The following is a 21,295-nucleotide window of genomic DNA, read 5'->3' on the forward strand; positions in this document are numbered from 1 at the left end:
TCAACTGTCCCAGACAGAGCTGATTTTCTGTTTGGATATGCCACAGTTGCAAGCTGTGTGTCCTACCGTGATGCGACATTTGGATCCATCTATGTTGAGAAACTGGTGGAATGTCTAAGAAATCTTGCTGGTACGTCACACCTCCTTGATATACTGACCGTAGTGAACAGGAAAGTGGCTGAGGAGATCATTCCTGAAGGGATAGGTGATGCTATTGCAGAATCAAGACAAGTTCCAGCACCACAGAGTACACTGAGAGGTAAAGTGTACTTCAAAGTCTGCAGATAAACTTTTATCAAGATAAATACCTCTAACTGAAGCCTTTTTTAATACCTAAGACCAGTATTATATCGTACAAACGCATAACAATGCAGAGGGCAGCAGACAGCCATGTGTATGAGCAAGTGGTGTGTTTACCATATCATATAACATTTGTGGATTTACGTAATAAAACATATTATCGCCCTGATATTGGGTTATATGCCTTCGATGCAAAGATACATCATACACGTTGTGCTGATTGTATCCTTGCCCTCAGGCACATATCCAGGCAATAGTATATAATGTTAGGTGTATATAAGCTTTTTTCTTAGATGAGCCAGTGCAAATAAATAATGCTAGTCAAGCTTTCAAATGTATAGAGCAAATCTTTATTTTATGACAAAACTTACAAATTTACAGCCTTTCCTTACCACTTTTCTAATATAAGGCACTCATTAAAATATTTAAAGGTTCAAATAAAATTGACTGAATACATTTATACATTACATCGATCAATTTAATACATCAATTTTAATTTTGAATACATGTCACCTTACACATGACCATAGATGTGTCTTGTATCTAAATAATTATGGGGTAGTAAGGATCACCCATTTCTTACTTGTGTGGTGAGATTTTTCCAAAAAACTAAATTTAATATGGGTAACTACTTTGTGACATATTACCAAATGGTATGTATACTTATATATTTTGTTTGACTAGGTGTGCATTTCAAAATGCTGTACATGTATTGGTATTATCATTTCAACTTAACAAAGAAGTTAGCTAATAGGGAACTTGCAAACCCGCCATGTTGAATGTTGCATCATGGGAAATGTGATAATAAATACTAATCAATTGGCATTGTAAACAATATTGTTACATTGTTTGTAACCACAAATAATCAATTCATAGTCACCCTGACCATTTTGGGAGGTTTATTTTATCAGCAGCTCCAGATTACGTGTATTACAATAACCACAGATAATCCCATAGTCCTTTGCGTCTGAGCATGCTCAGTCTGGCTTGCAAGTTCCCTATTGAAAATAGTTTGTATGCTTAGGTACTTTGATGAGTTGTGTGTTTCAATATGTTGTACATGTATATCACTTCAACTTAATAAAGCAGTTAGCTAAGACCAAAAAAAAAAGAACTGTTTCTGGTCAAGACAGTTTGTCTAAAATGGTGCGACGATGCAAATTTTTTATTTTTAATTCTCAACAAACCTGTCACTCAATCTATTTTTTATGACAGTTACTGTTCTTTTTATTTAGTACTTTAGAGCAAGTGTGTATGTGGGGCAGATGTCAGTTGGTTGTTCATGATTGGCTCTGCAGTTGTCTTCACTGAAATAGGGAGTGTTATTTTTGTGTTTCCCCAAAGATCTGCAGACTGCATGGGCTGGACAACCACACACAAAAAGACCAACGCCAGGGTATTTAAGTGATGTGCACACTGACCAGAAACAACTCCTTTTTTTTTGGCCTAATCGCAAATGATATCTATACTTATGTAGTGTATTTTATTTGATGAGTTGCGCATTTCAGAATGCAGTATGAGTATAACACTACAACCTAAACAAGAACTTGGCTACTTGTATCTTAGTGCTCACAAAATAATACACAATATAGAAGCAATTAATGAAATATTAAGTGTTACATGTGGAAAAAACCATGCTGATTGTATTCATTTATTTAAAAAAGAATATCATATATTCATATTTATCTAAATACAGATAGGCCTATATAATGTTAGGGGGTTAGAAAAGTATATCCCTTAAAAAATTTTGACGTCTTTGTTCTGTATAAAATACATTAATATGGGTAGACAGAGAATAAATACTTTAGATTTGTATTAAATTAATTTTTGCAAAGTAATGCACGTAAAAAATATGTGGAAAAATTGTAAACCTGACCCTGTAAGTAAAGCCTGATGGGACAACTATAAGAGTATCATATTGATCAACTAACTTCCCCCCAGTTATTAAAAATATGAAAAAGTTCTTAAATATATATACATCTGTACTTTCAGTTCAGTGGTCATCCTCTAAGCATAGAAAAATGAAGAGGTTTTGTTTGCACACAACCATGTCTAACAGTTTGGTCACTATATCAGTAATTGCCCTTTACAATGTTGAGTGTGGCCTGTTCTGTAACATCAGAATGTACTTTGTGGAATGTCTTTTCTAAATTTATGCTTGGAAACAATTTTTTTTACTGATAAACTTTGACATCATGCAAACAATTCAAATTGACTGGCATACTGTACTCTATAGCTGGTATTTACACAGGCCTTCTCATGGTATGTATTTATGCGACCTTTGACCTGACAGCATTGTGTTACTAATATGAATCATATGAGGAATTTTCAAAGTAATAAATCATGATTGTCTAATAAAATCTCAACTGACTATTTATATTTGAATTTTTTTCCTTATCAGAGTTCCTCTAAGTTATATATAGCCACCTATACTTGAAGGAATGATGCTACTACTATTCATGACATTCACAAGCCATTAGCGGGCCAAGTGCAACAAACCCGCGGGCTTGCCTGGCGAAAACGGGTGTCATAAAAGTTGTTTGCATCTCTAAAGCTGTTTGTAGCGTTACTTATAATAGCCTAATAAATTGATAACAACTGATATAAGACGGAGATAAGGTTTGCCTCAATTGCAGTCCATGCAGACAGCCGAATAGAGGTTTTACAGCTGTTTACTTGTGTTATGTAAGAGCCCATCATCACATGTGTAAATATTGGTACTCTTTGATAACAAGTCAACTTGCTTGGCTAATGGCTTGTCCCAGTAATGTTCTGCTATCTTGTAAGTTCCCTCACAAGCATCAGTCCTTCAAGACAACAGGTAAGCTAAGTTCCTCTAAGCTGACATGGACAGATCCATGTGCCACAGAAATTCATGCAATCTAGTTAATCACTCCTTCACTGTCCATATTTCTACTCTGTGTGAACTTTCACGAAACTTTTGGCATAACAAATACTCTCTGAACTAAATGACAAACAGTTTCTGAAATCTTAAATTGACTACAAATCTAGTATTATACTATTAACATATCTACATAATGCTTTCTACATTTCTTCAACAATTCTTTTCAACTCTGACAGTAATCGGAGAGGATGGCATTAACTAAATCATAAGTTTGCATAAATTTGTTATTATAATTGCTTTTAGGGGTTTAAATGTACACTATGCAAATACTTCTCATAGCCTACACCCATGTACAGATTAGGGTGTTTGTCAAGTGTGAATAGGAAATTAACCGACGCTTTATGTTCCTCCGTATTAGCACCTATACTCTGGTATAGCGCTAGAAGTCCATTCATGTGAGCTGTTTCGACTACTGCCATAGCATCAGCTTCAACTTTAGCTCTGATCATATCAGCTTCAGCAGTTGCATTAGCAGTAATTTCCCTCACTGTGAAAATAAATACAGCAAGATATTCATTTTGTTGTTATGTATATATATCTTGAGATTAAAGTGGCCATATGGATGAGAATTGGGTATTTATTTTGGATTTTTAATTTATAAAATAATTTTAATGCTCAGTATAAACAGATGAAATTGTGATAAATTGTGTTTTTTACAAACCTTCATTGAGAATTTCTTCTTTTAAAGCCTCTGTCTGTTTCTGAGTGACAGCATACTCTTGGAAGAATTGCTCCTTCTCTACGTACAGAAACAACATTTGTTGGGTCATAAACCGCTCCAGTAGCCTTTCTGGGAATACAACTTTTCCAAATTGGAAATACCTGACGTCTATGTGATAGCCTTTATTGCAATCACTAGCTCTACTGCATACATCACAGATATTTAAATCTATGCAGCCTTCAGGGTCTGCTGGACAGCAGTTACCTAGTGTGGTTAAAAAATATAATATGGGAAACATGAACTTGTCAGGTGATCATGTTCATGTAGTTTTGGGTTTGATAAGTACATCACGACATACATACCAAAGTTACACAAAAGTTAATTTGTAAAATACAGTTATAACATGCAAGGTTCATCAGAAGACTATACATGTATATATGGAACATTATACATTTACAATCAAAGTTGATCATCTTGCAAGTTTAGGTTGTTGGTTTATTCGATAGATAACAACACTTTTCCTGCTGAACACAGCATGATTGTGGAGGGAAGTTTCAAAATGAACATATATTATTAAAACATCTTGCCATTCCTAATCCTGTTATGTTCAGAAATAAAAGTGCCCTTGTTTAGCAAGGAAAACAATAACCTCAAATGATCAATATTGATCGTTATATGACTGTATATGTTATGTACACTCTTCTGATGAACTCTCCCTGTTTTAGCTGTAATTTATTGAATATAACACCAAGTGAGTGAAACCAATCACGCAAACCAAAGGTTGCACTATGACAGAATAGTAAATTAAGAACTTGACATGTATACGCATATATGTACACAGTTTGAGATTTTTGACAATCTTATTTTCAACAGCAATTATAACTGTCATTCAGTCACATTAGATACTGTCATGAACAAACGTGCATACCTATCCCAATATTGTGTCACCTTTGCACAAGGTTTGAATGAAATCTGTACAGGAATCAAAGGAATTCCTACATTATCACATGCATTTCTTGTAGTAGTTCATACTCTGAGTCTGAGGGTAAAGAACTGATACACGTACCTCCAAGCTTTAATCTCAGTGCTTTATGCAACCCTTCTTCCACTTTTCTTCTCTCCTTGATGTACTCATCTATTGAGAACTTTGTGGCTGCATTCTTGATGGTTGAATATGCCACTTTGTAAATAACTGCTTCAAAATCATTGTCATATTTTTCAAAGAGGTCCCCAAGTTCATCTTCCCTGAAGAACATAAACAATAAATTTTAAAAATTGTCCCTTTCCTTGAAAGGCTGCCTTCTACTGGCCCCCATTCCTATTCATAACTACCATGCCTGATGAAAAATGCATATTCATGACTCTCAATCCGATTCAAATAAGCACTTAGGATTCATGAATTTTCAATGTTCACAATCTTGTTTTAATGTCAAAGATACAATCTGTTTGCTTTGGTCAATTCTTAATCTACACACTCCTAGAATATTCCAACCAAAGTTCATCTCAATGGTTTGGGAGTTTCGAGTCTTTTAACCAACAATCACTTGCTTTTAATACCTAATTTGAATATCACTGATCTGATAACTTTATCTTGAACCAAATCCAAATCTAATATCCCCCAAAACAGATGTTTCACAGCAACCAGTCTAATATTTTTTTAACTTGGTCGTTTTTGTACACACTCACACAGTTACGTATCCATGCCTATAGCACCATAGTTTAGTACTAATCCCTTAGATCTATACTTTGGGGCTTGCCAAATATATTTGAAAGGTGATGTGTACCTCTGTCACAGCGCAGGTGTGCTAGTGCCCTCAGTGGCCAGCTTTGTTCACTTAAAGTAAGCTAGTTAGCCCGAGGGCCTAGAAGCTTGGCTAATAGCACCACTGAACCTTATTTTAATAATTAAGCCATTATAAAAATCAAGCAAATATTTCTTACTTGAGAAAATACTGAAATGTACAGTGCATAATAATTTCTAGTCGTTCCACACTGAAAATTGCTAAATCATCCAGACTCTCAACATATGCTGTACTGTAAAACTTTCTGAATTTGTAATCAGGACCAATACCATGTCTTCCTGACAAGTATGTTTTACTTTCATCCACTTCTCCTGTAGATCTCTGTTCTTTTAGTCCAACCTAGGATTCAAAATGAAAAGAGTTTGCATTTTGGAACTGGGTTTGATTTTTTGGGAAGGTTTTGCAGTTTTAATGTTTCTAATTCATATCCATATAATGCTATAATTCCTCTAGACACACACACACACACACACACACACACACACACACACACACACACAAATGCACACACACACACACACACACACACACACACACACACACACACACACACACACACACACATTTCTATTTAGTGGATTTGGTAAGAAAAATAGTAGATATACATTCTAAATAAAAGTCTAAGACAGTTATGAAGAGCACCAAGAAATGAAGAGCACCAAGAAAAAGAGATTGGCATATTTGTGATGTCATCACCAGAGGTTTACTTACACACCCTTTACAGGAAATCATCAAAGTGGCTAAACACATGTCAAGTGCAGAAGGGCTTCTTTTCAAGTTTTCAAAGTTGAGTTTCTTTTCAAGATTTCAAAGTTGAATATGTTACTGAGGTGCTACTTCATCAACTAAAATATCAGTTGATAGTACTAATCAATACATGTGTACAAAAGGCAGAAATAAGTCTGACTGAACTTTTCCTAAAGTATAAATTCATAGCAGTAATCAGTACAGGTGTACAAAGACAGAAATAATTTTGACTGGACTTTGATAAGTACATATTCTTACCCTGTAGTAGTCTAAGTATGCAAATGTCATCGGAACAAGTACAAGAATCAACACTACACCAATCACAATTACTGACACTATGGCAATAACAATCACCCAGAAAATCATCGGTCTCTCTTTCTCCATCTGTGCCTCAACATCTCCATTCCTTGATGGTTGAATTATTTCTGGTTCAATATTTTCCGGTGTAGAATACACCTCTTCTTTGTGTGCCTCCTCAATCTCAAATTTAATGTCTCCTATAAATGATAATAATAATAATAAATAATTATAATAATAATAATAATAATAATAATAATAATAATAAGATGATTTGTAATGCGCCTCATCTCCGAAGAACTCGAAGTGCAGAGAAAGAGTGGATACAGAAATAGTTAATGGAAATGTGAATTCAAGGTAATGTGTATTAAATAAAATGAGAAAGAAAAACAGTTATTAGCAGTTGAAGAGGTGAGTTTTGAGAGAATGTCTGAAAGTTGACAAAGATTTGGAATGGCGGAGATCAAAAGGGAGGTGGTTCCATGAAGTAGGGCCAATGTAAGAGAAGGATCTTTCACCGAATGTTTTGGTTGACACCCTTGGAACACAGAGAAGACGAGAATCAGAAGACGAGCTAAGTGGATAACACATTTTATCATTTATACAGTACTGGACCTATGGTCAGTTACTATTTACTTTGCTAAACAAATCATTATTACAGATGTACCATTGATTACTTGCACTGGTGCCACACTAGTCATGCTGCTAGACCCCTCAGGATATTGCTCACTGTGAAGGTGAAGACCGAACACCAAAGGTCGCTAGTGAGGGCGATAGCACAAATGTGTTCCACCCTCCTATCTATCAGATGAAAGCCAGAGGTCTAGCAGCTAGATTAGTGCCACACATCCTAGTGGTATTTGCACCGAAAACATTGTTATGCATACATGTAAATGATATGCAAATGATTGTATGTACATGAATTCATATGATTCCACAATCTGAAATTTTGCTTTTTCAGATAAACATGTGTAATAACAACAAAAGCCAATGCCACATGAGTGCCAGTGAAAGTACAGCCACACAGAACAATACAAGCACTCATGTAAATACCTCTAGTATGCCACACTAGCCCTCACATGACATGGGGTTGTAATATTATCACAGACTTACTAATACTATATGTTGTAATGGTGAATTAATGAATAGAAATAGTCATAATTTACTACTTCAAATCAAGCAGTTTACAGCTTCACTTGGTACCACTAGTAGATATCTGATAGATACATGAATTACTGGTAATATTGTACACTCTGAACAGTATTGAATCACATGTGAGTAAATGTATTTGTGCAGTTGTACACACATAATATGGTACCATAAACTTAGCCAATCAAATTGACTTTTGGGACCCCATCCCCCCCCCCCTACACAATCATGATTTTGACCTGTTACTGTACTATTTATGGATAAAATAAATGTCTAATTATTGGTATATCAATAATTTTCAGTGAAATATATTGTTGGTTGTCTAATGGAAAAAAATACCATTCCAGTTACAGCAAGTGCAGGTTTATCTTACCTTCTTTTATAGGAACTGAAAATGAAGTTTCTTCATAGAGAGATGGTGCTAAGGCAGCAGCATGTGTGCCATTATCAATATCTGTATAGTGAGCAGCTGGAAATAAAGACACATGACAATATACATTATACCATGCACAAACCAAGTTGAACCACAAATATGGAATATATATACTCTGGTTGTTCTATGTCAGCTTTTCCCTGTTTTCCGGCCATAGAACTCTCAATTGTATTCTATACAGATGTGTTGTGCAATTTCTCTAGTTTGTCAATTTCTGTATATGTATGACATACTGTGACAAATTCATTCTTTCTATGGCAAAGAAACGAACCAAATGTCATGACAATGCTTGTCCATGTCACTGGTTCTGCTGTGTTTGAAATATGAGTCAAAACATTCAAAGTTACCATTACTTTCCCTGATTTTTTTTTAAATATTAAAGCTGATGGTATAATTATATTATTCCCCAATATTTTTCATCATTCAGCTGGAAAATACTCATGACCTAAGGGTTGTCATTACTCATCTAGTGACTCATAGTGACAAGGCCCCTTAGGTCACTCGTATTTTCCTTACCTGAACGAAGGAAAATATTGGGGAATAATATACATTACAATATAGTAGTTGGTATTCTCTCTAAAAATGACATGTAGGTAAAATTCAGATCAGGTCTATAAAACAATGATTTCATTTGCTTTTATTAGCTCCATTATATTGACAGTCTCGTAGTTGTCTTTACATGACCATAGTTGCAAATACAAACGCTTCCAGTTATATCATTTTCACTTTTAATGTATTTTTTTTTGTGGTTATACAATAGGCCGACAAATATTTTTCACTATTTACATGGAGACATCAAAGGTGGAAATAAACAAAAATTTATTCTATTGCATATAATGGTACAAGTGACTACAAAAGTATGTGAAAATGTCATATAACAACACTTTGGATTTGGAGGGCAGCATAACCAACATCTCCCCACCCCATCCCTCCCCAAATGACTACCCATGGAGTATTGTAAAAAAAAAATATATATATATAACTTTTGACATGTCACAGCAAGTTTATGAATGAAAAGTTAATAATAAAATGAAAACGATAAGTATTTTATTTATGTTGTAAATATGAAACTTTGTTTATTGATATTTCATATGCCCTACCTGGCTCCAATGTGGTCATTTCGGTCCCTGGGTGCCTAATAAATGGACTGGTCTGACTAGATTCACTAGATAATGACGATGATGTCACATTCTGTAAAAGATGAATGTAATCAGTGTATGACGGAGATAGCAATTTGAAGTCTTTGGTCAACTGAGTCTTCATTGGGTTCAGTTCAATAATGTCAGCTTTATCACACAATGCTCAAAAACGAGTAGGGGTTGCTGGTATGTTTATAAGTCAATTAACAAATGAGCACCCAGCAAATTACTTGGGGGTTGTTGGTATGCTTATGGGCCAAGTAACAAATGGGCACCCAACAACATAATTAGGGGTTGCTGGTACCGTCATGCCATGGACCAGAAACAAATGGGCACTAAACAAATAAGTAGGGGTTGTTGGTACATTGTAATAAATGGGAACCCAACAAAATACAATGTACATGTAAGTAGGGGTTGCTGGTATGCTTATGAGTCCATTAACAAATTAGCACCCACATATACATTGCTGGTATCTTTACCTTGATCAAAAAATAAAGAATGTCGAAAGTAAAGTTCTGTTTCACAGGCTAACTTCAATGTCACTCCAAGCCATGTAGCAGGGATTATGTGTATCTTCATGTATCTGCATTTAGAACTGATCAAGAATCACTGGACTAGCATTGAGGAAGATCAGGGCAAACACTAGGCTGGTACTTATACCTTACCAGCATGTGTTAGCAACTGGCAGAGTTAAAACCTGCACCAGCCCAATGTTAGCACTGGGTTAGCTCATTGCTGGGATAGCACTAACACCTTACCAGCATGTGTTAGCAACTGGCAGGGGTAAACCTGCACCAGCCCAATGTTAACACTGGGCTAGTGCTAACACCTAACCAGCATGTGTTAGCAACTGGCAGGGGTAAAACCTACACCAGCCCAATGTTAACACTGGGTTAGCTCATTGCTAACACTGGGCTTGCACTAACACCTAACCAGCATGTGTTAGCAACTGGCAGGGGTAAAACCTACACCAGCCCAATGTTAACACTGGGTTAGCTCATTGCTAACACTGGGCTAGCACTAACACCTTACCAGCATGTGTTAGCAACTGGCAGGGGTAAAACCTACACCAGCCCAATGTTAACACAGGGTTAGCTCATTGCTAACACTGGGCTAGCACTAACACCTAACCAGCATGTGTTAGCAACTGACAGGGTTAAAACCTGCACCAGCCCAATGTTAACAGTGGGTTAACCTGGTGTCAGCATCAGGCAGACAATTCACAGCTGACAGATTTCTGATTTTACAAGGGATTCTTCAACAGTACTGTAAAAAAACATGCAATTGATACTAACTTCAACAGAAGCCGGTGCTCTCCAGTTGTCAATAATTTCTTCCTCCTCAAGAGACAGTGGTCTTCTTTTCCATGCTTGAGGTGCCGATCCTCTTGAAGACGACAAAGTAGTTTCTGACAAGTCACCTTCAGATTCATATTGCGGCTGTAGAATAAACAACACAATCTAATCATTTTAGTGACCCGATTATCAATTCAAAGTAGATTATTTAAGGCAGGTGTGGTCAGATTCTCCAATGAATTGACAAGAGAGTACATTTTTGATATTATGGATATCATTATATTTTATACGTAATATGTAAGTGACAGATAAATGACTAGTAGAAGGAACAGATGTAAAGTTCTGAATTCAGCCTTACTTCCAATCAAAAACAATTTATAGAGCAACGTTTTGATGCATCAATGTGATTAGCACATCATCTGGCTAAGTCAATAATAGTTTATGGGTATATATATAATATATATATACACAAAATACACAAGTTATGGTATGGAGCTGTTACTCAGAGTTTCACGCTTGAATGCGGTCTTCAGATGACAAAAACAACGTAATCTGAAGATCGCATTCAAGCGTGAAACTCTGAGTAACGGGTCCATACCATAACTTATGCATTTTGTGTAAAAACAGCTCTACTTCTCAGTATTGAGCGCTTTTCCTTCAGTTTATGACTTTCCTCTTACACTGAATTAGTATATATATATATATATATATATATATATATATATATATATATATATATATATATATATATATATATATATATATATATATATATATATATATATATATATATATATATATATATATATATATATATATATATATATATACCATATATATGCCATATATTTCCATATTATCTTACAATTCACTTTGGTTTCTTTAAATCTAGCCACACCTTCCTCATAAGAGTTAAACTAAGTGACAAACATTAACATGGAAGTGATAAGCAAATGTTGGATTTGACATCAGCTTTCATACATGAATCTAGCATTACCTGTAACTTAAATACACATTGACTTAATAAAATGCAGTGCCCATACAAAAGCATTTGTATGCAGTGTGTTTCAATGCCAACTTCACATAGCCTGAACACAGTGAATGAATGGTATATGCATTGCAGCAGAATGCTCTAGACTATAACTGCTTGTCAAGCATTACTACTAGTCCTATTTACAAATACTTACAACCACAACAAGTTACCTACATACACGTACATGTATTATCATGCTATGACCATTCAGTGTTTTTGCTAAGGTTTGGTAACCATGGCAACATAAGGACAAATTGAGTAAATGTTTAATTTTACTATATCTATGGTGGGGAACACTGGTTAAACACATTGGAAACGCTGGTATGTTTTACCGATATACTAATGACATGTTGCTGTGATATTTGATTGCTGTGACCTAGCCTAGCATCTAAGTGTGTTGACTTCAATGTTTTCTGGCTTCTACATGTTGGGTAATGAGAAGTCATGAACCAAAAGTTGCTGATGCAAATGAAAAAACCTTCAACTGTAAGAATGACGTAAACAGTGTACTAAGTAACATCCTGATGTTAAAAATATACCTATAACAATTTGCTGTTAACTTATTAGGTAGAATTCTGTGATCGCTTAACACAAGAATAATGTTAATGTATGTGTATGTGTGGGTGGATTTTTTTTTTAATTTGAAATTTTATCTCAGCTCTTTGTTCCTCTAACTTCTAAGCATAGCAGATTGAAAGCACTGAAGTCAACATGCTTAGCTTCTAGGCTAACTGTGACCAGGTGTATGAATGCAAGTAAATGAAATTACAATATGAGTATTCAGTGGTATAAAGAATACAGTCAGGTCTTCACCACAAAAGGAGATGTGGAATTAGTAGGAAATACAACTCAGTGATAACATGCCTGACTGTATTTCATTCACTTGCCAATCATAGCAAAAACACTGAATGTGTGCCACTACTCAGAGTACAATATACACTTGACATTCTAATTTAACATCGCATGACAACACTGACAACTTTTTTTCACTCACACAACTGGGAACTCGTCCATGAATTAAATTGTACAAAGTTTTGTTTGGTGAGCCTGTTATTGATAAATCTTCTAAGACTTGCATAAGAGGAATTTCAGGAAACATTTGGTGAAGTTGGAAAGCCTGGACAAATGTTGGATAATGAAAAGATGAAGTATGAAATGAGAAAAAAAGGACTCAGATATATGGGATATGATGCTAACAATGAATGTAAAGGTGATAAAATAGTGATTATGATGATGACGATGATGATGATGATGATGATGATGACGATGATGATGATGATGATGATGATGATGATGATGATGATGATGATGTGATGATGATGATGATGATGATGATGATGACGATGGTGATGGTGACAATGATGGTGATGATGAAATTCATGATGATGATGATGATGATGATGATGATGATGATGATGATGATGATGATGATGATGATGATGATGATGATGAAGATGACGATGGTGACGATGTGATGATGATGATGATGATGATGATGATGATGGTGATGATGATGATGATGATGATGATGATGATGACGATGGTGATGGTGACAATGATGATGACGATGGTGATGGTGACAATGATGATGACGATGGTGATGGTGACAATGATGATGACGATGGTGATGGTGACAATGATGATGACGATGGTGATGGTGACAATGATGATGATGATGATTTTAAAAGAAGCAAATGATAATAATCGAGCTTTAACATCTGGGTTATTTCAGGTATTTGCTGAGTACATGTACGAGGTCATGAAGATTATCTTGAAAGAGGTTGAGAGAGGTTGCAAGAGAAAGAAATAACTTTCCACTTTGGGTCATTGGCAGCATTGAGAATCAATAAACAGTTTACATCATATCCCAGCTAACTCATTATGTATGCTTGCAGGTGTGCTTTGTGGATGCATGTAATGTGTTCAGTCTGTACAGTATTACACTGACCATGTGATTTGTCTATTTCAAAAAGTGAAATTCACAAAGAGCTCACTGCTGGAAACACTGTGGAGTCATGATGGGTGAATGGTTAGCGTGACCGGCTTGGAATCTACAGGTTGCAGGTTCGAGCCCCGTCGCTGCCTGCTGTTTGTTTCTGAGTGGCTAAAGTCCTTGGGCAAGATTTGAACCATGATTGTGCCTCTGTCAACCCAGCTGTATAACTGGGGACCTGGTAGGATGTAGGTTGCAATGTGAAGGCTTTAATCCTATGCGCTTAAATGGCTGCAATGGATTGTATGCTCCCCGGGGAGTTGAGGAAGACTAAAGGGCCGTTGTGCTGTTCTGATCCGAGCCAGGGGTAATAATTGTAAAGCACTTTGAGCACGGAGTGGGAAAGCGCTATATAAGAAACCAACATTATTACCAACATTATCTCTTTTATCTATCACGAGAGGGACTATTTTCATGGATTGTCACCTTCATCATCTGGTTTACCTTTGCTTGTTCAGAGCTGATTAAGTACTATGCAAGGACAAAACCCAGGTCTAGCTAAAACTGCCAACATCAGACCACGGACAACTGAATTGGATTAATAACACTTGGCACAGCATGTTGGAAGTACAGAAACTTGTCTTACATTCGATCATTTGATATAACAACAGTTTTACGGCCACTTTACTTTCATGTTCACAAACAAATTTCCAGTTCCGCTGGCATTTCATGTACACATAAAGAGGCCATAAAACTGTTCTCATCAAACCAAGGTGTGTAATACAAGTTTCTGCTGTTCCAACATGCTGAGCCAAGTGTTATTAATCCAATTCATTTGTTTACTTTCCTTGTAAAAGGTTCCATTCGTCCACAGTCTGATGTTGGCAGTAGTAAAACTTCGGATTGGTATGGGAGAGTATATATGTACACTTTGCACTCCAGTCACATTATGGTTACAATATGTTAAACATTTTTATAAGAATTATCACTCAATAGGTATTACATATTAAGGCAGATTGAAAGTTAAAGGGGAAGGATACTATTTGAATTTACTATGTTTTATAAAAATTTGGACGGTAAATGAGATCAAATGCATTACTTTCTTTCAATTTTAATTATCAGTACAGAGTTATTTTTTTATCTCATAACCAATGGGAGCTAGTCCCATTTATAGGCTCCTTTGGTTCAGTGTTAGTGCAGGAGGAGGAAACCAGAGTCCCCGGGGAAACCCGCATTGTATGGTATAAAGTGAAACTGAACGACACTCTTCTTAATTACACATGGTAAATTTAATCAAACCTAGCCGACACCTGGCGGGTTCGAACCCAGGCTTCAGAGGCAAGAGGCGTACAAGCTAATCACTCGGCCACTGACAACCCAAGTTGCCATTGATATGAACTTACGAGGAAGTGACATAAAGTTTAGGTAGGGAACTTCCATTTAATGTATTGTCAACTGTTTGTCTTGATATACAATTACAAAACCAACAGAAACAGTCAACAATAGGTTCATCAGAAGTTGCCTAGCAATAATTTAATTTTTAGTAAACAAAGTGAATTAACAAAGTTTCATTTCCCTTCAAAGTTTATGTCAAGGCTACCAAGTGAATGGCAGTACTAAAACCAGGTTCATGTCAAGGCTACCAATGGCAGTACTAAAACCAGCTTTATGTTAAGGCTACCAAGTGAATGGCAGTACTAAAACTAGTCATCAATATTCATGAAAAAGAACATTATGAGTGGTAACAAATTATACTCAACACTTCCGTAATGCTTTGACGATACCACTTTGCTGACAAAATGTTTTAGTACATGTATGTATTATGTATGTTTGTACACTGACTTTTAGCCAAAAATGAGACTGATAGAGTCAGACTGTAGCCAGTAATATTTTTCTCCTATCATCAATCACATACAATTAGGAGCATAATTTACAGTAATGGTTTCCAAAATGTCATGCAAATACCTCTGGAGTGCCTGAAATAGCTTCTTCACTTGGTCTTGGTGGCACTGGGGGTGGTTCTGACGATTCTGAATCTGCATCAGCATCTCGAATGTCATCTGTAATAATATACATATTTTCAATTTATGAAATGAATTTATATTATGAAAATGAAATTACAGATGAAGTTGGAATTACCAAGATCATATGCAGTCGAAAATTTTAGGCAATACGTTTGTGTTTCGAATAATTGATACAACATACAATGTTATACATGTATACATAATATATGTACACAAAATAACAAGGAAAATGACTTAGTTTAGTTATCATCAATTCATTGTATCCCTTTGTATAATATACTAGCTCACTGAAATATCTGAATTTATGACATTATGAAATTTTTGTATGTTAATATATGGTAGTATACAGACTAGAATTTCAATAAAAAAACAGACCCAATGGCATTTCTGATACCCCCTTGCAAAACTGAAAACATCTTTTGAGCAACCTGTCTTCAATGTGAGTGGTACAAAAAGTAGGACACCAACATCTAAAAAGACTTTAATTTGTCAGCATGCATGACCTTTTCATCTGTGAAGTGATGTTTCTCTGCCAAAAGCTCATGCAGAACCATATTCATAAATGAAAACTCAAAAGTATTTTCTTCCTTGTTTTGTTATGCAAGACAGGTTTTTCTTCAGGTACATGTACTGTAAGCACGTTATTTAAAGTTTTAATTTGATAAACAGTTTCACTGTGTTTTTCTACTTGAAAAAATCCTGTAAAATAACATATACCAAGTCCATGTTCACAACTCAATTAACTGCTAAAACATTAAACAATGTGTAAAATGTTTGTTACTGTACGTACAATAACAAACTTTTTACACTTTTTCCATCTTTTTGCAATGTAATGAGTTATGAACATGGACTTGGTATATGTTCTTTCGCATTATTTTTTCAAGTAGAAAAATATAGTGAAACTGTTTTATCAAATAAAAATCCAAAAATAAATACCAAAATCTCATCCATATGGCCACTTTAAAATGATATTAGACAATAGAAACCTAAGTAGCTAATAAATTCAATGAATAGTTTGATTTCTTGTTCCTATACTTGCAGGATGAAGTTTTAAACCCAAAGGACAGTATACTAAATTAATGATGTTAAATTATCAATCTTTTATTCAAAAGTTGATATATATGTACATTTTGTACACACATACGTAACTTATATACATATGCACATAAACGAGTGAGTGTGTGTGTGTGTGTGTGTGTGTGTGTGGGGGGGGGATATGTATGGGGTGTGTATGTAGATGGGTTACATTATATGTGTGTGTGTATATGCGTGTGTGTGTATATATATATATATATATATATATATATATATATATATATATATATATATATATATATATATATATATATATATATATATATATATATATCACAAGTACACAATCAATCACTAACTGGGTTTTTTTGTCTGTACAAATAATGAATACATAAGTCTAACTGAATACAATCAAGAATATCATAATAACCAAACCAACATGGAATACAATGGCAATGAAATGCATTCAGCCAGTCATTCTCCCAGCAGAAAGACAGGAAGATAGCGTAATGTTGCAGATTCCTTCCTACCACCTAAGCAAGGAGGAATATGACACGTAGAATATTTCAATGTTCATGTATGGATCAATTCCTACCTTTCTGTTTTAATAAGTATTCTAAAGGCAATGGTGGTATCGGTGGTGGAGAGGGTTTAGTCTCTGTTGGTGACAAAATGTTAGTTTTTGTTCAAAACAACATTCTCCCTAAGACTAAGGTGAGATTATTTATCAGTATTCCATCTGTTTTTTTACATTTTTGAGTATCTTCTATGATAACCAATTGTTTTTTAAATTATTTAAATAACATACTGAACAATCCTGAAAGAGTAATCCCATGTCAAAAGAATATATATACTTAGGCCTAATAAAAAAAATTGTGTGGTTCCGATTACGCTCAATTTTAGAATAGGTGGGGTAGGTAGATTTGTTATTTTTTTATTTTATTTTTTTTTCATGTGTGAGTGTCTAGTTCAGGTTTTCCCATTGTTCTCCAAATGGTCTCTGTGTTATTTATTTCTTCCTAGCAGATGTACAGTCATTACAGATTGGAAGAACAGTTTTATACTGTCTTTTTAAGTTTATGTCAGTTTCTACATGCACTATTTCCCATGAGACTTCACAATTCTTGTGATTTTATTATTTTTTTCTTGAATATGTAAAAGAAAGTTTAGGGTCAATAGTGGAAAACAAGGTGGGGTCAGGTAACCAGAACCAAACAATTAGTTTTTTAGGCCTTATCATATACCCAGTATCACTTTCAATGTAATTCAATGTATACCGTGGTAGTATGGCTTCTGGGCCCTCCTAAAATCAGGCCCTTCCCGCCATACTACCTCAGTTTGCAAAACCTATATCCAGGTTATTACATTTAAAATATTGATGCAGTAAATAAATAAATCAACACATGTATGAATACATACGCAGGTCTCCTACTGTTACTATGACAAAGGCCCTAACATTACACTGTAATGTGCTGCTAAAGTAACCTTATGGATGAGGATTTGGAATTTATTTTGGATTTTTAATTTATTAATCCTCATCCATATGACATACTTAACCAACTATACATGAAACATATTACAAAAGAGACTGAAAATAAAATGAAAACAGTAACTATTAAAGTCTACAATAATTACCAAAACTTACCTCCAAATAAAGCTGCATAGGAAGGAGGTGGTGGTACGACAGGGGCAGAAGAGGGTGCCGTGTCACCCTTGTCATCTGTAGTATAAAACAAACATGGATAATTAAGCTATTTTTCAAAGCAAATAGTGACATGATCACCTTCAATTCTGATGGTTATAAGTTAATGTGGATGTCCTATGATATATCTGGTAAACCCTCAGAAAACTAAAAGAACAGACTAGCAACATGGCTTTTCCTTTGGCGTGATGGTGTCACTTACTTGCTTTGGTAATAATCTTTCAATCCTTAATACACGTATCTACACATAGTATATACTAGCTACAAAAATAACACACAGTTTTGTCAATTGTCTGGTAACACTGACTGTAAGAATGAGAAAAGCCAGTGTTTATAACAATGGTACATGAAGGATCGCAATGATGACTTACTCAACGCTTCTCTTGATTGTCTTCTTTCACGATGAGATCGAGGTGACCGTTCGAGTTCTTGGACACTTTGCATCTCATCATCTTCCCTTTGATTGTACTGATTTGAAGCCATTTTATATACTGCATCAACAAGAAAAGATGGTATGTTATGTTATGGTATGTTACATTGTATGTCCAACCAGTATTAAGCTTCAAACAGGTAATTAATCAATCTGATTAAAATCTGATGTAGGAATAGATTAAATTGCGTTATTTATCTCTATTTCCTTCAAATATTGTCCTTTGTTTTCGATTTTGTTATTCTAGGTGTAACCACCTTTGTGGGGGACAGTGGTCACTTTTGAAACAACAAAATAAAAACAACGGACAACATGACCGAAATAGAGGTAAATAAAGCAATCAAGCCAAATTCCTACATCAGTCTTTAATCAGATTGGTAATCACGTGTACATTTAATTATAAATATACATGTAGTACTAGTAGATAGATATATGGGCGATTCCCTACCGCAACCAACAACATTCACTTTCACCTTCTTGTTTTTGCAGCCCATCGTTTGGTTCATCCCTTACGTTTTGTACAGTTACAAATACGACAAAATAATCATCAAATAAATATTTCACAAACCTCTCAGACTTGACTACTCCTACATACTCCAGCAGTAAACGTAGCTGTACATGATTATCAGTTACAAATCAGACAACATCGCCATCTTGTCTAACGCCCGGAAATTATGTAGGGCAAGTAAATAAAGGGGTCACCAACAGAGGGCGTTATATATCTTGCCGATTGCTAATCTAATCCAAACGCGTATATACACAGGGGCGTGTAATATTTCATAGATTGTTGTTTTCCAGGTCTACAGACTAAATATAACAACCTTTTGAATATATATTCCTACCTGTACAGGGGAAGAGAGATATTTATAGTATACGTAGTAGTATAGAGATTGATACATTTGTAGCAGCAAGATTCGTATGATATTTTCCTAAGAAAACGGAAATCTAAGCAATAATACACGCCCCTGTGCGTATATATAAAGCGGTGAAAGCAAAAGTGAGCCTGGACAAATCAGCTAATAGCAGCGAATCATAAATGTTATAGAAACACCGTAAATGTTGGCCTCATATATATGGGAAGCTATGGGAAGCCGTTCAGGCCAAAAATATTTTTTTATTTTAGCTATAGTATTTCATATTTTTCTTACTTACAAACTAATTTTAACCGTTTATGTATTTTTATTCCATGGTTACATTATTTTAATTGAAATAAGTTTTCATTTATTTGAGAATATTGTTTTATTTTTCGTCAAACCAGAATTTTTTAAAGGATTATATATAATTGAAAGTCAAAACATATTTTTTGTTAGTTATTTTATTTTATTTTTTTAATTTAAAAAAAAAATTTCAACTTTTTTTTTCTCTCAACTTTTTTTTTTGGCCGAGTCTGCTGACAGGCGCCGGTCACGAGTCCGAATGTTTATTACAATGTTACTCAAATAGGCTTATAGTTTGTTTCTGCAATGATCTCCTCAGACATTGCTGATCTGTGATCTCTCACCCACACTATTCGAGTGGTATCATAGTTACAGATCTAGTGATGTAGATAGGCTAAAAAAAGTCCGAGAGAGGTAGAGAAAGAACACATAACATCCTTTGCATGGTTAACACGTTACATCTTACATCTTTTATTAAAGTTTTCCAATTTATTCATGAAATACATTGTTTTGTTTCTTTGCGTGTGTGTTTGTTTGCTTGTTTGTCTGTATGTTTGTTTGTTTGTTTGTCTGTTTGTTGGTTTGTGTGTGTGTGTGTGTGTGTGTGTGTGTGTGTGTGTGTGTGTGTGTGTTTGTCATAATTTAATATCCTGTTGTGGGAATATTCTTCTCTTTTGTAATTGACACTGGGTTTTTTTATCTTCAGACTGCTTTCATTCTTTGGCATTGAAACATTTTTTTCCGTTTATGATCATATATGTTTTTCTTGGTTTGATTTGTAGAACATTTATCCGATATAAAATTAACAATTCCTCTATGGCTCAAATCTTGTAAGATTTGGAAATCAATGGTAAGACATTCTTCCGTTTCGGGTCATACCATATAGTTTCAAATTAATCTAATTATCTATTCACTGCTATTTTAGGGAGCGGCCAAAAGCCGTACAGATCAATTCTCTTGCAAAATAGAGTTACCATGGTAAACATTACGAACCCCTCACCGATATACAGTTTCACAATTGATACAAAATTAATAGTTTTGAGATATGTTCAGGGACAGACAGACAGACAGACAGACAGACAGACAGACAGACAGACAGACAGACAGACAGACAGACAGACAGACAGACAGACAGACAGACAGACCCTCCCGTAAGTAAGGTAATGACCAACCACACAATGAATGACCAGACACCGACTGTTGAAATTTGCATGTAAACTTGTAAATATAGTAGTAACCATGTCAGTATGGTT

General features: G+C 35.0%; 1 protein-coding gene across 1 annotated transcript; it reads right to left on the reverse strand.

Moving 5' to 3' along the window:
- Window positions 1-682: 682 nt before the first annotated feature.
- LOC144450525 (uncharacterized) lies at window positions 683-19,557 on the reverse strand. The gene is made up of 12 exons (XM_078141169.1): window positions 19,454-19,557; window positions 18,827-18,946; window positions 18,399-18,473; window positions 15,660-15,754; window positions 10,729-10,872; window positions 9,395-9,485; window positions 8,235-8,330; window positions 6,674-6,912; window positions 5,808-6,007; window positions 4,933-5,111; window positions 3,867-4,130; window positions 683-3,692 (listed from the first exon to the last, which is right to left on the reverse strand). The coding sequence occupies exons 2-12, from the start codon at window positions 18,936-18,938 to the stop codon at window positions 3,445-3,447; spliced, it is 1,743 nt and encodes a 580-aa protein (XP_077997295.1). The 5' UTR covers window positions 18,939-18,946; window positions 19,454-19,557; the 3' UTR covers window positions 683-3,444.
- Between the last annotated feature and the right edge of the window lie 1,738 nt (window positions 19,558-21,295).

This window comes from Glandiceps talaboti, chromosome 20 (assembly GCF_964340395.1).
Source record: "Glandiceps talaboti chromosome 20, keGlaTala1.1, whole genome shotgun sequence".
Lineage (NCBI taxonomy): Eukaryota > Metazoa > Hemichordata > Enteropneusta > Spengelidae > Glandiceps > Glandiceps talaboti.

Coding starts and splice junctions, on each gene's coding strand:
- LOC144450525 (XM_078141169.1), bottom strand. CDS start 18,938: ATGGCTTCAAATCAGTACAATCAAAGGGAAGATGATGAGATGCAAAGT. Junction 9,486..10,728: donor GAGCACCGGCTTCTGTTGAA/GTTAGTATCAAT, acceptor CATCTTTTACAG/AATGTGACATCATCGTCATT. Junction 6,913..8,234: donor TTCAGTTCCTATAAAAGAAG/GTAAGATAAACC, acceptor TATCATTTATAG/GAGACATTAAATTTGAGATT.